The following is a 12,904-nucleotide window of genomic DNA, read 5'->3' as shown; positions in this document are numbered from 1 at the left end:
CCCAGCCTTTTTAAATTTTCAAATTAAATTATTATTATTATTATTATTATTATTATTGTCTTTTTGAGACAGGATTTCACTATGCAATTCAGGCTGGCCTTGAACTCATTTTGTAGCCCAGGCTGGACTTGACCTTGCAGCCTCCTACCCCAGCCTCCTGAGTGCTGGGATTATATGCTTGGGCCAAGCCCTAGTCTTATTCCCCTGGGAATCAGTGTGCTACAGCATCTTGGATATTTATGGCATTAGTGAATCCAACTCAGGTCAGTAGAACGTAGGTCTGTATCACCAACACTAATTTAGGTCTATCTATGCTGATGCCCAGTGTTTGGTGAATGACTGAAAGAGCACAGAGCAAGGTGCTGAGAACATCTATTGTTTGCCCAAGAGCCAGTGTCCTCCCTGCCCGCCCATGCTATACCTGGTGCCGACTGGGCAAGCTGCCTCCACGCTTGTACCAGGTGATGGTGTGGGGGGCGTGGCTGGCTACCAGGCAGTTGAGGTCCAGCGTGTGCCCATTGGCCAGAGAGGCTGAGGAAGACTCAATGCGGATGGGGTACACCACACTCTGGGCTGGGAGGGGGAGGGAAAGGGCTATCAGGGAGGCCTGGGGGTGCTGAGCCCCTAGCCGCCTCCCCCACCTGCCTGATCCCTGAGACAATCACATTGGGAGGGGCTGAGGCGCTGCTGGATGTTGACAAGGACGGATGCCTCTTGGGTTCCTGAGCCACTGGCCACACGGCACACGTACTCCCCAGAGTCAGCGGGGGTCACTTGGGGCAGCCGCAGTCTGGAGCCATACACCTGCGTGGGCAGGACAGGGGTGGCAGGCTCAGAGCCATGCCAGGTTCCTGTCCCCTTTCCCGGTTCCCTCCAGGCCCTTCCAGTCAGTGCTTGATGGGTGCTCTTCAAGAGCTTCAGGGTCCTTGTCCCAGAGTTGGGATGGAACCCAGCTTGCAACCCTGTCCATACCAGGGACTGCCAAGACTTCACACTGGGAAAATGCTGCCATGCTAAGAGAAATAGGCAGCATGAACTCATGTGACAGATGAAGATACCAAAGGTCACAGAATTCAAGCAACTGGCTTAAGGCACACAGAGGGCAAGTGGCAAGGTAGTGTCTAAACTCGAATATGCCTGAATTCAAAGTTCATGCTTGCTTTTCCCCTCCTTCCCTGCTTCCCTTTCTCCTTTTATTGTGGTGCTGGGGATTAAACCCAGGGTCTCACTATGTAGTTCAGCCTGGCCTTGAATTCACAGCAATGCACCTGCCTCTGCCTGCGGACCCCTGGGATTACAGGTGTGTGCCACCATGCCCACTGAACCCAGGGTTTTACACATGCTAACCAAGCACCCACCACTGAGCACCCCCAGCTCAAGCCCATGCTGCTTATTCTGCTGTTTAAGGGTTTTCAAGGCTCCTCTTTTGCTCTCCATATCTTACTTGGTGTCGGGCCGGCAGACTACCTCCGCGCTTGTGCCAGGTGACCTGGGCGTGCGCCTGTCCTTGCACCATGCAGTTCAGGTCCAGGGTCTGCCCTTCTGCCAAGTGGGAGGAGGATGACTCGATCCGGACTGGGGGGGTGACCCCGAGTGCTGGTGACAGAGACAGAGGGTCAGTTAATGGGGGTGAGAAGAGACGCGTGTAAAGGAAGACAAGGCTACGGGTCTCGTGGGAGGTGCAGATGAGGTTTGGCTCACATCTGGAGTGGGGGTCCCTGGGTGGCCCCGCCCTCCTCAGTGCTACTTACCAGGCACGGAACCCACAGGCTCAATGGAAACCAAGACGGAGGTCTCCAGTGGCACGGGGGCACCGACCACCTGGCACACGTACTCGCCCGAGTCGGCAGGGGACACCTGGTGCAGCCTCAGCAGTGAGCCATGGGTCTGCAGATGGGGGGCTGCGTCAGAGGGTGCCTCCCCTCAACTTGTGACCTGCAGCCTGCAGCAATCTCTGAGCCCAGTTTCTCTTCCTGACCAGTGAGGGGAAGAGGGCCACATCCTGGGAGTAGGGGTACTCAGGAGGCCTGGATAACAGGGCACCCACTAATGACACACAGCACCAGTGCTGGGCACACACTTGAATACTAAGTCAAGGTGCATCTTTTTTTTTTACTTTTTAATTTTAATTTTAATTTTTATTTATGTGTGTGTGTGGCCAGCTCAGCCCACCAGGGGGCGGGGCTGGCTGGCATGTGGTGCTGGGGGATTGAACCGCAGTCCCTGTGCTTTGCTAAGCTTGTTCTAAGTAGGTGCTTTAGACCACTGAGCCATCTCACCAGCCCCCAAGGTGCATCTTGTGCAGTGGTCACTCTAGGTGGATTCCCCTTCCACCTACTACATAAACAATGGCAGCTCCTGCAATCAGTGCTATCCTACAAGATATACCATAACCATAGCTAAAGGTACCAGAATAATCATAATAGCTCAGGGCTTGAGTTCTAAGCACTCTGTAAGTGTATTATTAATTAATTTGTTCACTGGTACCAGGGATCAAACTCAAGACTTTGCATTGCCATGCACGTGCTTATGCTGCTGAGCTATCTTCCCAGCCCTTTTAAATGTATTATTTAACTTGATTCTGTAGGCACTTCTATTTTGTAGATGCTGAAGCTACTGCACAGAGAGACTGAGTAACAGCTGATGAATGGTGGGGTCTGACCTCACACCAGGCTGGCTGGGCCCCCTCACCATGCACCCCATGCACCATGTGGCTGTGCAAGGGACCCAAGGCCTCCCTTGTCACAGAGAAGCCCCTGCCCACCACCCAGGGAGCTCCTCTCTCGGCCCCTCCATTTCCCGGCCCTTTTACCTGGTGCCTGGCGGGCAGGCTGCCCCCACGTTTGTGCCACATGACTTGAACATGCGCCTGCCCAGGCACCACACAGTTCAAGTCCAGGGTCTGCCCTTCAGCCACGTGGGAGGAGGAGGACTCGATGCGGATGGGTTGGGTGCTGCCCGGAGCTAGGGGAGAAGCGGTCACTGGTCACGTTGAGTCTCTATAGTAGCCCAGCTCTCGTGCACCCTGTCCTGCCTGCTGGCCCCACTCACGGTAGGCAAAGCTGGCCCCCTGGGCCCTGGTCACTGTGACTGTGATAGAGGCCTCCACACCATCACTGGCCCGGCAGACGTATTCTCCAGCATCCACTGGGGAGACTTGGAAGATGTACAGGCGGGACCCGCGGACCTGGGCAGTGAGGACAGAGGTGTGAGAGTGTGTCCCAGCCCTTAGCAGATGCCCAACCCATGTCCCTTTGTCTGGGAACTTCTAGCCCCCTGGGTGGAGAGCTGGGAGCCTCCAACCCATTGTTTCAGGCATGAGTACCTGGTGCCGAGCTGGCAGGCTGCCCCCACGCTTGTACCATGTAACCTGGGCATGGGCCTGCCCTGCCACCATACAGCTGAGGTCCAGGGTCTGCCCCTCGACCACCGTGGATGATGAGGACTCGATCCTGACAGGTGGGATGGGTGCTGGGGCTGTAGGGACAGGGCTGAGGGTAGCAGAAGCTCCTGGAAGAGGTGGCAGGGACCACCCACCCAGGGCTGGCTCTGCCTGGGAACTCAGCGGAGGACTGGGGCATTTGAGATCTGCCTGGGAACTCCATAGAGGGCCAGGGCATGGGCGAGGGAGAGGTGAGGCTGGAAGAGAGGAGGGAAGGCAGGCAGGAGCACAAACCAGAGCAGTGACGTAGCCAAGGAAAGTGTGCCAGGAAGCTAGCAGAGCTCTCAGACAGGGCCCTGCATCAGCTCCAGGGTAAGCCTCCTGCCCTCAGGTGGCACCAGGACCCACTCCGAAGGCTCTCAGCCTTCTCCAGCTTTCCATGTCATCAAAGTCACTCACCAGGGATGGAGTCAGAGGGCTCGATGGAAACCAGGACAGAAGTCTCCAGGTGCTCAGAGCCCAGGACCACATGGCACACGTACTCGCCTGAGTCGGCAGGGGACACTCGGTGCAGCCGCAAAAGTGAGCCGTGGGTCTGTGTGCAAACAGGCAGGGTTGGGCAGGGCTGGAACAGTCCAATCCAACCCCTGTGGAGGGCTGGCCATGAGGCCACTGTACCTGATGCCGGGCAGGGAGGCTGCCCCCGCGCTTGTGCCAGGTGACCTGGGCCTGCCCGGGCACCACGCAGTTCAGATCCAGGGTCTGCCCCTCAGCCACTTGGGAGGAAGAGGACTCGATGCGGATGGGCTGGGTGCTGCCAGGTCCTAGGCATAGAGGGGTCGGTCAGAAGCTATGGGAGGTGATCAGGCCCTAGCTCGGATAAGTAGATCCAAAGCCTTTCTGGGCTGGAACCATTTTCTGCCCTGACAATTCAGCCTTTCTTCCATCCCCACGGCCAGTGCAGGCTCCAGGGTCCTCTGCCCAGAGTGACCTCCTGACAAGGAGACTGGGGAGCCTTGAGACAGGCACTGCCAGGCTTCCCCAGAGCACCCAGAGAGTAAAGCCCACTTGCTGTGGTGTTCACCTTGTGTTCCCAGCCCTTTCCCAGACCCCAGCTCCTCTACATCAACATCACACCCTCACCTAGCAGGTGCTGAAACCACCACTCCATAGACGAAAAACACAAGTCCCCAAAGGCAAGGAACTAGATCAAGGCCGGCAAAGGGCAGAGTCAAGACCTGATCCCAGGGCAGCCCAGCTCCCCACTCAGGGAGGGACCCAAATATTGCTGCCTGCTGACGCCTGAAACCACCCCCTCCCATGGGGCACCAGGGAGCCTGGAGCAGCCTCATCCCACTCACCCCCCAGCCCCTCATTGCCCGAGTAGGCTTGGTTCCAGAGAGTCCAAGCCTCCTGGAACCATGGATGCCAGAGCAGAAGCACAGCCCATGTGTCTCCTCACCTGGGCCATGGCTGAGGCCTGGCTGGGTGCTGTGCAGCACGGAGACCACGATGGATGCCTCCTTGGGCCCCACCTCACTCTCCACGCGGCATACATACTCTCCGGAGTCGGCTGGCGAGACCTGTGGGAGCCGCAGCCGGGAACCGTGGACCTGGGCCAGGGTGGGGGGAAGGTATATAAAGACAGGGATGGGGCCGAAGCCACTGTTCCCTCTGGGCACTCTTGGTTCAGTCATCAAACACCCCTGGGGACAGAGCCTGGCCCTGGCTGCTGGCACTTGCTGCAGAGTCGACCTTCCATCTGCACAGTGGCCACCCAAGCCAGAGCCTCCATCCCAGCCCAGGACCCTGCTCAGGCCAGGGAGCCTACCTGGGCATGGGGAGGCAGGCTGCCCCCTCGCTTGTACCACGTGATCTGGGTGTGGGCCAACCCCTCCACCACACAGCTGAGGTCCAGTGTCTGCCCTTCGGTTACGGATGGTGATGAAGATTCAATCTTGACTGGCGGTGAGCTGGCGCCTGAGGCTGGGGTCAGCAGAGGGTAAGCGGACCCCAGAGGAGCCCTGGCCTGCCCTCCCACCCCCTCGGCCCCTGCTGGCCCCACACCTGACAGCACGGTCACTTGGATGCGGGCCTGTGCTGTGCCCAGGGGGCTGGTGGCCACGCAGAGGTAGAAGCCGGAGTCAGCAGGTGTGGTGGCTGGGATGATCAGTGTGGAGATGTCTGTGTGCTCAGACCGGGCCTGCCACATGGGGAGAAGCTTAGTCACCCAAGAGGCAGGGGCCAGGGTGAGCCAAGGAGGGTGGGCAGGGGGACGGACAGGGCAGGACAGGCACTGAGCCAGGGTTAAGGCCCAGAGGGCACTGAGGATGATAGATTGGGCAGGGCAGAGACAGGGGACAGGGCAGAGAACGGGGACAGGGCAGAGACAGCAGAGCTACCCAGGAGAGGCAGGAAAGGAAGGGAACCAGAGAGGAGGTGGGCTGGGTATGGAAGGGCAGGTGGGCATGGGAAGGGCAGACCCCTCACCTGAGGGGGCAAGCTGCCCCCCTCCTTCCTCCAGGTGATGGTGGCAGTGGGTACCCCCGTGGCCCTGCAGTACAGTCTGACGGTGTGGCCTTCATGCACCTGGGTGCGCTCTGGACTCACTTGCACCCTGGGCCCATTGCCTCCTGCAGAGAGAGTGCCATGAGAACCTCTTGGCTGCCTTGGCCTCCAGCCTGGGTCTCAGTCCCTTGCCCAGCCCAGCTACTCACCATGTACCTGGAGGACAGCCCTGCCCACTTGCTGCCCAACGCTGTTGAGGGCGCGGCACAGGTACTGGCCCTGATCTGAGGACTCAGCGGCTGGCAGGCGGAGGATGCCTCCATGGATCTGTGCCTTCAGAGGGAGCTGGCCCCCAGGGCCCCCTGGCACGGAGACATGGGGTCAGCAAGCCTTGGGATTGGGCTTGCTCCAGCCCTCTGGGATGCTGGGCCCCTCCCTTGGCCCTTCCCCTGGCCGGCCACGTGGAGGTCAGCCCTCTATGGCGCTGTATCACAGCCTCACCTATCCACTCAACGGTGGGCGTGGGGTTTCCCCTGGCATTGCACCGGAACTCCACTACCTGCCCAGGCTGCACGGTGAGCTGTGGTGGGTGGATGGAGACCACGGGAACAGACAAGGTGCCTGTGGCTGGCAAAGGTCAAGAAAGATGTACTCAGGATGGGCAGTGTGGGCTGGGCCACAGCAACAGCCTCCTTACCACTCTCTGCTCCCAGTCTAGCCCTCTACGGCCATCGGCTTGTGGCAGCCAGAAAGCTTTCTTTTTCTTTCTTCTTGAACCTACTGAGTTTTATCCTTAAACTTTTTTAAAGTTCTTGAGACAGGGTATCACTGAGCTCCAATCTGTGATCCTTCTGCCTCATCTTGCCCTTGGAGTGCTAGAATTACAGCTATGTGCCACCAGGCCTGGGTCAGAAGGATCTTTCTCTTGTTAGCTCTCTCTCTGAAGATCTTGCTATGCAGTTTAGGCTGACCATATACTCGCTCTGTAGCCCAACCTGGTCCTGAACTTGAAGAAATCCTCCTGCCTCAGATGGGTGTGCTGGATTACAGGCATGTAGCCCTGGCCTTTCAGAAGGAAACTTTAAAAATATCAATAGGAGGGCTGGCCGAGTAGCTCAGCAGATTAAAGCACCTGCTTAGGCAGACGCAGGGGCTGGGAGTTTGATCCCCTGGCCTGCCGTGCTGGCCCTGTCCCTGGGGTGTGGTGGCGCACACCTGTAATCCCAGCACGTGGGAGGCTATACACAGTAGGATCACTATGAGTCCTATCTATGCAGTGAGACCCCCATACACCCTGTACGCCCTGTCCTAAATTAAAAAAAATTTTTTTAAAAAAGAAAGGGCTATTGAGATAGCTCAGCAGACTAAGCACTGCTTAGGGACTGGGATTTGATCCTCAGCACCATATACCTTGTGGGCCCCACCCCTGGGTGTGCTGAGCTGGCCATTGAGACTGGTGTGGTGGTGTATGCCTGTAATCCCAGCACTGAGAAAGCTGAAAATAGGAGGATCATTATGAGTCTGTGCTGCCTAGTGAGACCCTGTGCCAAATATATTAAAAAAAAAAAAATCAATAGGAAGGCGGGTTTGGTTGTGCATGCCTATAATCCCAGAACTCTGAGAAGCTGAAGGAGGATTACAAATTTGAGATCACTAGCCCAGGCAACTTAGCAAGGGCTGAGGATGTAATTCCGTACAAAGCCTGGGTTGAGTGCCTAGGAATGCAACAAAACAAAACATTAGGGTTTCAATCCCTGGCACCACAGGCCGTGCTGGGGAGACTGCAAACAGAAGGTTCACTACAAGTCCGAGCTGCGTAGTGACATCCAGCATCACATAAAAAGAAAACAAATCAAAACATCAAACTCCAAAGAGACTGCCTTACTTCCCTATTTAAAATTTGTTCATGGTGCCTACTGCTTTAACAGCTCTCACCCCCAGCTTACCACACATGGTGTGCTCTTCCCTCTGCTTATACCTCCAGGCTCTTAGCTACACTCCTTCCCACAGGTGTAGCCAGGCTGGCCTTTCTGTACCTCAAACACATGGACCTGCTCCGGCTTCCTGGAGGCTCCTGCCTCCTGCCAGAGACTCCGCCAGCTCTCTAACTGGCTCAGTGCCTTCTTTTCTTTTGGGTGTCCACTTTGCTGACACAGCAGCCTGCCCTCCTTCCACCCCACGTTTTTCCCTCATGCCTCCACTCTTTCCCGGCCTAGGACTGCAGCTGTTTTTTGTTCATTTGCTTCCTTGCTGCGGCCACCTCTGCCAGGACAGACACTCTACAGGGCTGAGGTCCTGCTTGTCATTCTGTGTGTGCTCTGACTTCAGAGCCTAGACCAGGACCTGGTATACCACAGGTGCTCAGAAATGACATGTGGCATGAACGGTGCGCAATCCTGGTGGGCATCGGGGGAGTGCTGGGTGGAGGTCAGTTGCGGGGGCAAGGTGAATACCTTGCACGTGCAGTGTGGCTGTGCCCTGGTCCATGGCGAACATGTTGGAGCCAGTGCACACGTAGGTGCCTGCGTCACTCGGCTGCACATTGCGGATGGTCAGGATGCCGTTGAAGTCCATGGCTCGGGAGGGCAGCTTCCCATTGTGCAGGCGGGTCCATACCAGGGTGTAGGCGGGAGACTTTGGGGAAAAAAGGCAGGTGCAGATGAGGTGGGGGCTCAGGGGCCCAGGGACCAGGCCCACATGCCCTAAACCCTGCCCTCCCACCTTGCTCTTGGCCGTGCAGATGAAAGTGACGTCGGTCCCAGGGCGCACACTCTGGCTGCGCTGTTCCTCCACTGTCACCGTGATGGGCTTGCTTGGTGCCTCTGTGGGCACAGGAAGATCCTGTGAGCTGAGAGCTGGCTAAGTCTCTGTCCTGTGGCTACATTCTTTCTCTGCTGTCACTTCCTTCCTGGTCCAGCTTAGATGCTATCCCCCACCCTCCCTTCCCTGTTCTGGCTGAGCCCAGCCCCCTAGGTCCTCCCTGCTGGCCCTGAGCACAAGCCAGTGTGGCCAGAGAGTATCAGCTGGGCTCCAGGACATGACCACAGGCCACAAGTGAGCTCTTAACACTTCACACCTCATTGCAACTGGGTGTCCCCATGGGAGTCGGTTTCCCTCCAAGCAACTATTTCACACCTCCTGGTGTGTGGGGGGCCCTGGCCCTGCTCACCCTCTCACTGTTACCACTCATGGCCTCAACTCACCCTTACTGAGCTACCACAAACTACGAGTTAGAAATGTTTCCATCTTCTCCAAGTACCAGGCTACCGGCTCCCTCCTTGCCTGTCCCTTCTCCTGACACCCCTGTGCCTCCCTGCATCTTTGAGAGGCAGACCCCTCCCGGGGACTTCCTCCCTCTTACACCTTGTCAATCTCTACTCGCCCTCAGAGTGAGATCATTCTGCTTTCTAGACCAGTATGCTTTGGGATGTTTCATCGTTGAAAATGCCTCTTTGGGCCCTTGCTCTCCCAGCTCTCCCCATTGGTGGCTTCCCTTCAGAGTCAAAACCTAGGAGAGTGGCTTCTCTACATGCCGCCTTCTCCCCTTACTCCCACCTTGCCTTTGTCTTCCCATTGATGGCCACTGCTGTCACAGCGTGATCTCGCCAGTCATTTCCCTGCCCTTGTCTTACTCCCATTGCAGCAGTGACCAGTGGTGCTCTTGGCAGCCCTTACCTCTCCTTCCTTCCTGCCTCTGGCTTGTGGCAGTGGCTTCCTCCCACCTCTAGGGCTGCTCCCTTCAGCTCTGCCTGCCCTTCCAGCTTTAGCTGGACATCTCCCTGCTGGGTTCTGCCCTGGGCTGTTCTGCACATGTGCCTGAGACACCATCCTTGTGTCAACAGCGCCCAGTGGAATTTCTCCAGCAAAGGTCTCTTTCCTGAGTTCAGCTTGCAAGTCCACCTGCCTGGTGACCAACCCACTTAGGTGTCTCCCCTATACACCTCCAACTTTAACAAGTCTAAATAAACTTGTGATACCTCTGACCTTGGTAGCAGAGGCTGCCAGTGCCCTGCCCAGGGCCCTCCACCAGGTTACCCTGGTGCCCTCCTGCCTGGCTCCCGCCAGCTGCTGTTTCCTTGCATAAAGACTTTCCAGGGCTCCTGCAGCCCACCGTGTACTCTTGTACAGCAAAACAGAGGTGGGCTGTCAGTGAGTGAGAGGACCCAGCACACACAGACCCCAGCTCCTTGGGCAGCATCCTGTCCTCTGCATTTTGGACCACAGTTAAGTCTGGCTATTGTGCCTTCCCAACAGGTCTTGGGTCCAAGCCCTGTCCATATCTCCATGGCCACTGGCCTCAGCCAGGCTCTCCCCTCTCCTTCCCCACAGATGAATGCATCTTTGCTGGGGGTTGCAATCCTACGCACAGGGGAGAAGGGACCCACCAGTGACCAGCAGCTCTGCTCGGCTGGCATTGACATGGTGGAGGTTCCGGCAGGTGCAGATGTAGACCCCAGCATCAGAGGGGTGCACGCTGGGGAAGTGGAGCTCAGCACCTGGGGGGTGGGTGGGAAGCACCAATGTATATTTCCCTTCTCCACCCAGCCCTGTAGGCAGGCAATGGCCAGTCCACCCTCTCCCTCCCTGGGGGACTCCCAGGGCCTGGAATACCTTGATGTCTCTGCTGAGTGCTGCTGGGCACAGGCTGCCCATCCTCACGGGACCAGTAGAAGTAGTGAGGTGGGTTTCCACTGACCTGGCATCGCAGGGAGTGGGGCCCCCCTTGGGGCACTATGCTCCGAGCTGGATGGACCTGGACCACCAGTGGAGGTTGGTCTGCTGGGATGGGAGGGAGCAGAAGCCATTCAGGCAGGAGCCCCTGTAGGCTGCACTGTCTCAGATACCTCCACCCTCCCACCTCAGCCCTGAATCCCTCCAACTCCCTAGATCCCATGACTAGCCCGTCATCCCCTACCCCAGACCCCACTTACTCTGTGGCAGGCACTGGCCCCCTTGCACATTGGGGTTACCCACGTAACCAGGGGCACACCTGTTGGGAGGAACAGGACCAGTTCTGTCAAGTTTTGAGGAACTCACAGCCTCACAGTGACCTCAGGAGCAAGAAGCTGAGCCAGCAGCCTAACGTGGGGTGAGGAGGCTCAGGGTCCCAACACTGGGCCTTGCTGAGCCAGCAAAGGAGAGTGGCGGGGAATGTAGCAGGTTGGGTAAAGAGGGAGGTAAGGCTTTCATTCTTTGAGGGAAGAGTCATTCAACAAACACTTATTAGGCAACTACTAAGTGCCAGGCACTGTGCTAGGAGCTGGGGATGCAACTGCGAACATGAAGAAGACCTTGGTCTTGTGTAACTTTTTAGTTGGGAAACCAACATGGAAACTCTATATAAAACAAGAGTGAGGGGAGCGTTTCAGGCTGTGAGGACACAGGGCAGGCTTTAATCCAGCCCTGAGGTCAGGAGGCATCCCAGAGGATGGGCTTTCTGCACTGTCTTCTCAGAAAGCTTATCGCAGCTTGGAAGCATGTATATGCACCATCGGTTCCCCATAACTCCCACTTGCAAACTTACTGTTCACAGTACTGGCCGGCGTAGCCAGGCTCACAGGCTGTGCAGCGATACCCGCCGGCACCCAGGCTCTCACAGGTGCGGGAGAACCTGGGCAGGAAGACAAAGGCCGGTCACCGGAAACCCACCCCGCCCTGCTACCCCCACCCTGCAGGGACAGCTGGGCCTTGGGCCCTGAGCAGAGGCACCCACATGTTCTCTGGGTTGGTCAGTGGGCAGGCGCAGGGCTGGCAGTCCTCAGGTGTCCCGGCCGTGGCATCTCCATAGTAGCCAGGAGCACAAAGCTCACAGAACTCCCCGACAGTGTTGTGCTGGCATTGCTGAGGGACACAGGAGCCATCAGGCTCAGCCACTGGGCCATATATACCCAAAAGCCATGCAATTTTGCAATTCATTGACCTAGGAATTCGAAGCTTGTAAACTGTCTTAAATAATCACAGAGGACAGAGATTTCATCACAAAGATGCATCTGTTGGTGGTGCTGAAATAAAACTAGACTTCTGTAAATAGGAAGCGGGGTAAGTTACAAAAGTACCTGCAGGGCTGGTGAGATAGCTCAGCAGTCTAAAACGCCTGGTTTGGCAAGCTTAGGCAGGTGCAGGGGACTGTGGTTCGATCCCTGGCACCACATGCTGTGCCTGCCCTGCCCTCAGGGTGGGGTGAGCTGACCAAAAAAAAAAGAGTACCTGCACCTGTACAGCTATCAAAAAGATGATGTTCTTTTGCAAAAGGATGTTCACTATATTTCTTTTGAGACAGGGTCACACTACGCAGTTCTGGCCTTGTGCTCATTTTTGTAGCCCCTAGGCTGGCCTCAAACTCACAGAGATCCTCCTGGCTCAACCTCCCAAGTGCTAGGATTACAAGGGTGAGCCACTACACCTGGTTCAACTATATTTCTCTCTCTCTCTCTCTCTCTCTCTCTCTCTCTCTCTTTCTCTGGCAGAACTGAACTAGGGGTTGAACTCAGGCCCTTTTGCTTGCCAGGCAAGTGCTTATTCTACTGAGCCATCTCCCTAGTCCCTCGACTATACTTTTTATAATTTTATTTTTTTGGTATTGGGGGTCAAACTCAGAACCCTGCACTTGCCAGGCAGGTGCTTATGCTGCTAAGCCATATCCCCTTCTTATAATTTTACACAAATCCTCTAATATCAGAGGAAAGGTGTACATGTGGGTACCAAGGACAGAGCTTTGAAACTGTGCCTCACTGCAGAAATGTGTGGGTCACAGTGTCCTCAGAGAGACCCAGTTTGTTGAATTAATGGGGCAGGTTCCTTAATTCCTGTTTAGCTGTGGCTCTGTCAGCCTCCTAGTCCTGGTTTGTACCTGGGGGGTTCTATACACACCACTCTGCAAAGCCCAGGTCTAAAAAAATATGAGGTGGAGGCTGAGGCCAGGCTGGGCTATAGAACGAGTTCACAGCTGTCCTGGACTAACTACTTGGGGGACCCTGGATCAAGAGGGGGGGGAGGGGAGGGGAGGGAAGGGTA

The 12,904-nt window shown here is 56.4% G+C and overlaps 1 protein-coding gene across 12 annotated transcripts in view; it reads right to left on the bottom strand.

The window, feature by feature from the left end:
* Hspg2 (heparan sulfate proteoglycan 2) overlaps nt 1-12,904 on the bottom strand; it is a 99,869-nt gene that overhangs the window by 22,387 nt on the left and 64,578 nt on the right. For 8 of the 12 annotated variants that reach the window (XM_023722506.1, XM_023722509.1, XM_023722508.1 and 5 more), the window contains 22 exons: nt 11,604-11,731; nt 11,415-11,501; nt 10,822-10,880; nt 10,502-10,669; nt 10,276-10,386; nt 8,612-8,712; nt 8,344-8,524; nt 6,392-6,517; nt 6,100-6,252; nt 5,873-6,015; nt 5,450-5,585; nt 5,214-5,368; nt 4,845-4,995; nt 4,061-4,206; nt 3,842-3,977; nt 3,326-3,477; nt 3,052-3,187; nt 2,813-2,964; nt 1,752-1,887; nt 1,445-1,596; nt 666-804; nt 422-573 (listed from right to left, as the gene is read on the bottom strand). In XM_023722506.1, coding sequence (XP_023578274.1) covers nt 422-573; nt 666-804; nt 1,445-1,596; nt 1,752-1,887; nt 2,813-2,964; nt 3,052-3,187; nt 3,326-3,477; nt 3,842-3,977; nt 4,061-4,206; nt 4,845-4,995; nt 5,214-5,368; nt 5,450-5,585; nt 5,873-6,015; nt 6,100-6,252; nt 6,392-6,517; nt 8,344-8,524; nt 8,612-8,712; nt 10,276-10,386; nt 10,502-10,669; nt 10,822-10,880; nt 11,415-11,501; nt 11,604-11,731 — 3,000 coding nt within the window. The remainder of the gene's footprint in view (nt 1-421; nt 574-665; nt 805-1,444; nt 1,597-1,751; nt 1,888-2,812; nt 2,965-3,051; nt 3,188-3,325; nt 3,478-3,841; nt 3,978-4,060; nt 4,207-4,844; nt 4,996-5,213; nt 5,369-5,449; nt 5,586-5,872; nt 6,016-6,099; nt 6,253-6,391; nt 6,518-8,343; nt 8,525-8,611; nt 8,713-10,275; nt 10,387-10,501; nt 10,670-10,821; nt 10,881-11,414; nt 11,502-11,603; nt 11,732-12,904) is intronic. The other 4 variants (XM_023722507.1, XM_023722514.1, XM_023722517.1 and 1 more) reach the window with 2 other exon arrangements.

Source organism: Octodon degus, unplaced genomic scaffold, assembly GCF_000260255.1.
Source record: "Octodon degus isolate 3935 unplaced genomic scaffold, OctDeg1.0 scaffold00092, whole genome shotgun sequence".
Lineage (NCBI taxonomy): Eukaryota > Metazoa > Chordata > Mammalia > Rodentia > Octodontidae > Octodon > Octodon degus.
Note: the sequence above shows the minus strand (reverse complement) of the source record. Positions and strands in the feature narration are given on the sequence as shown.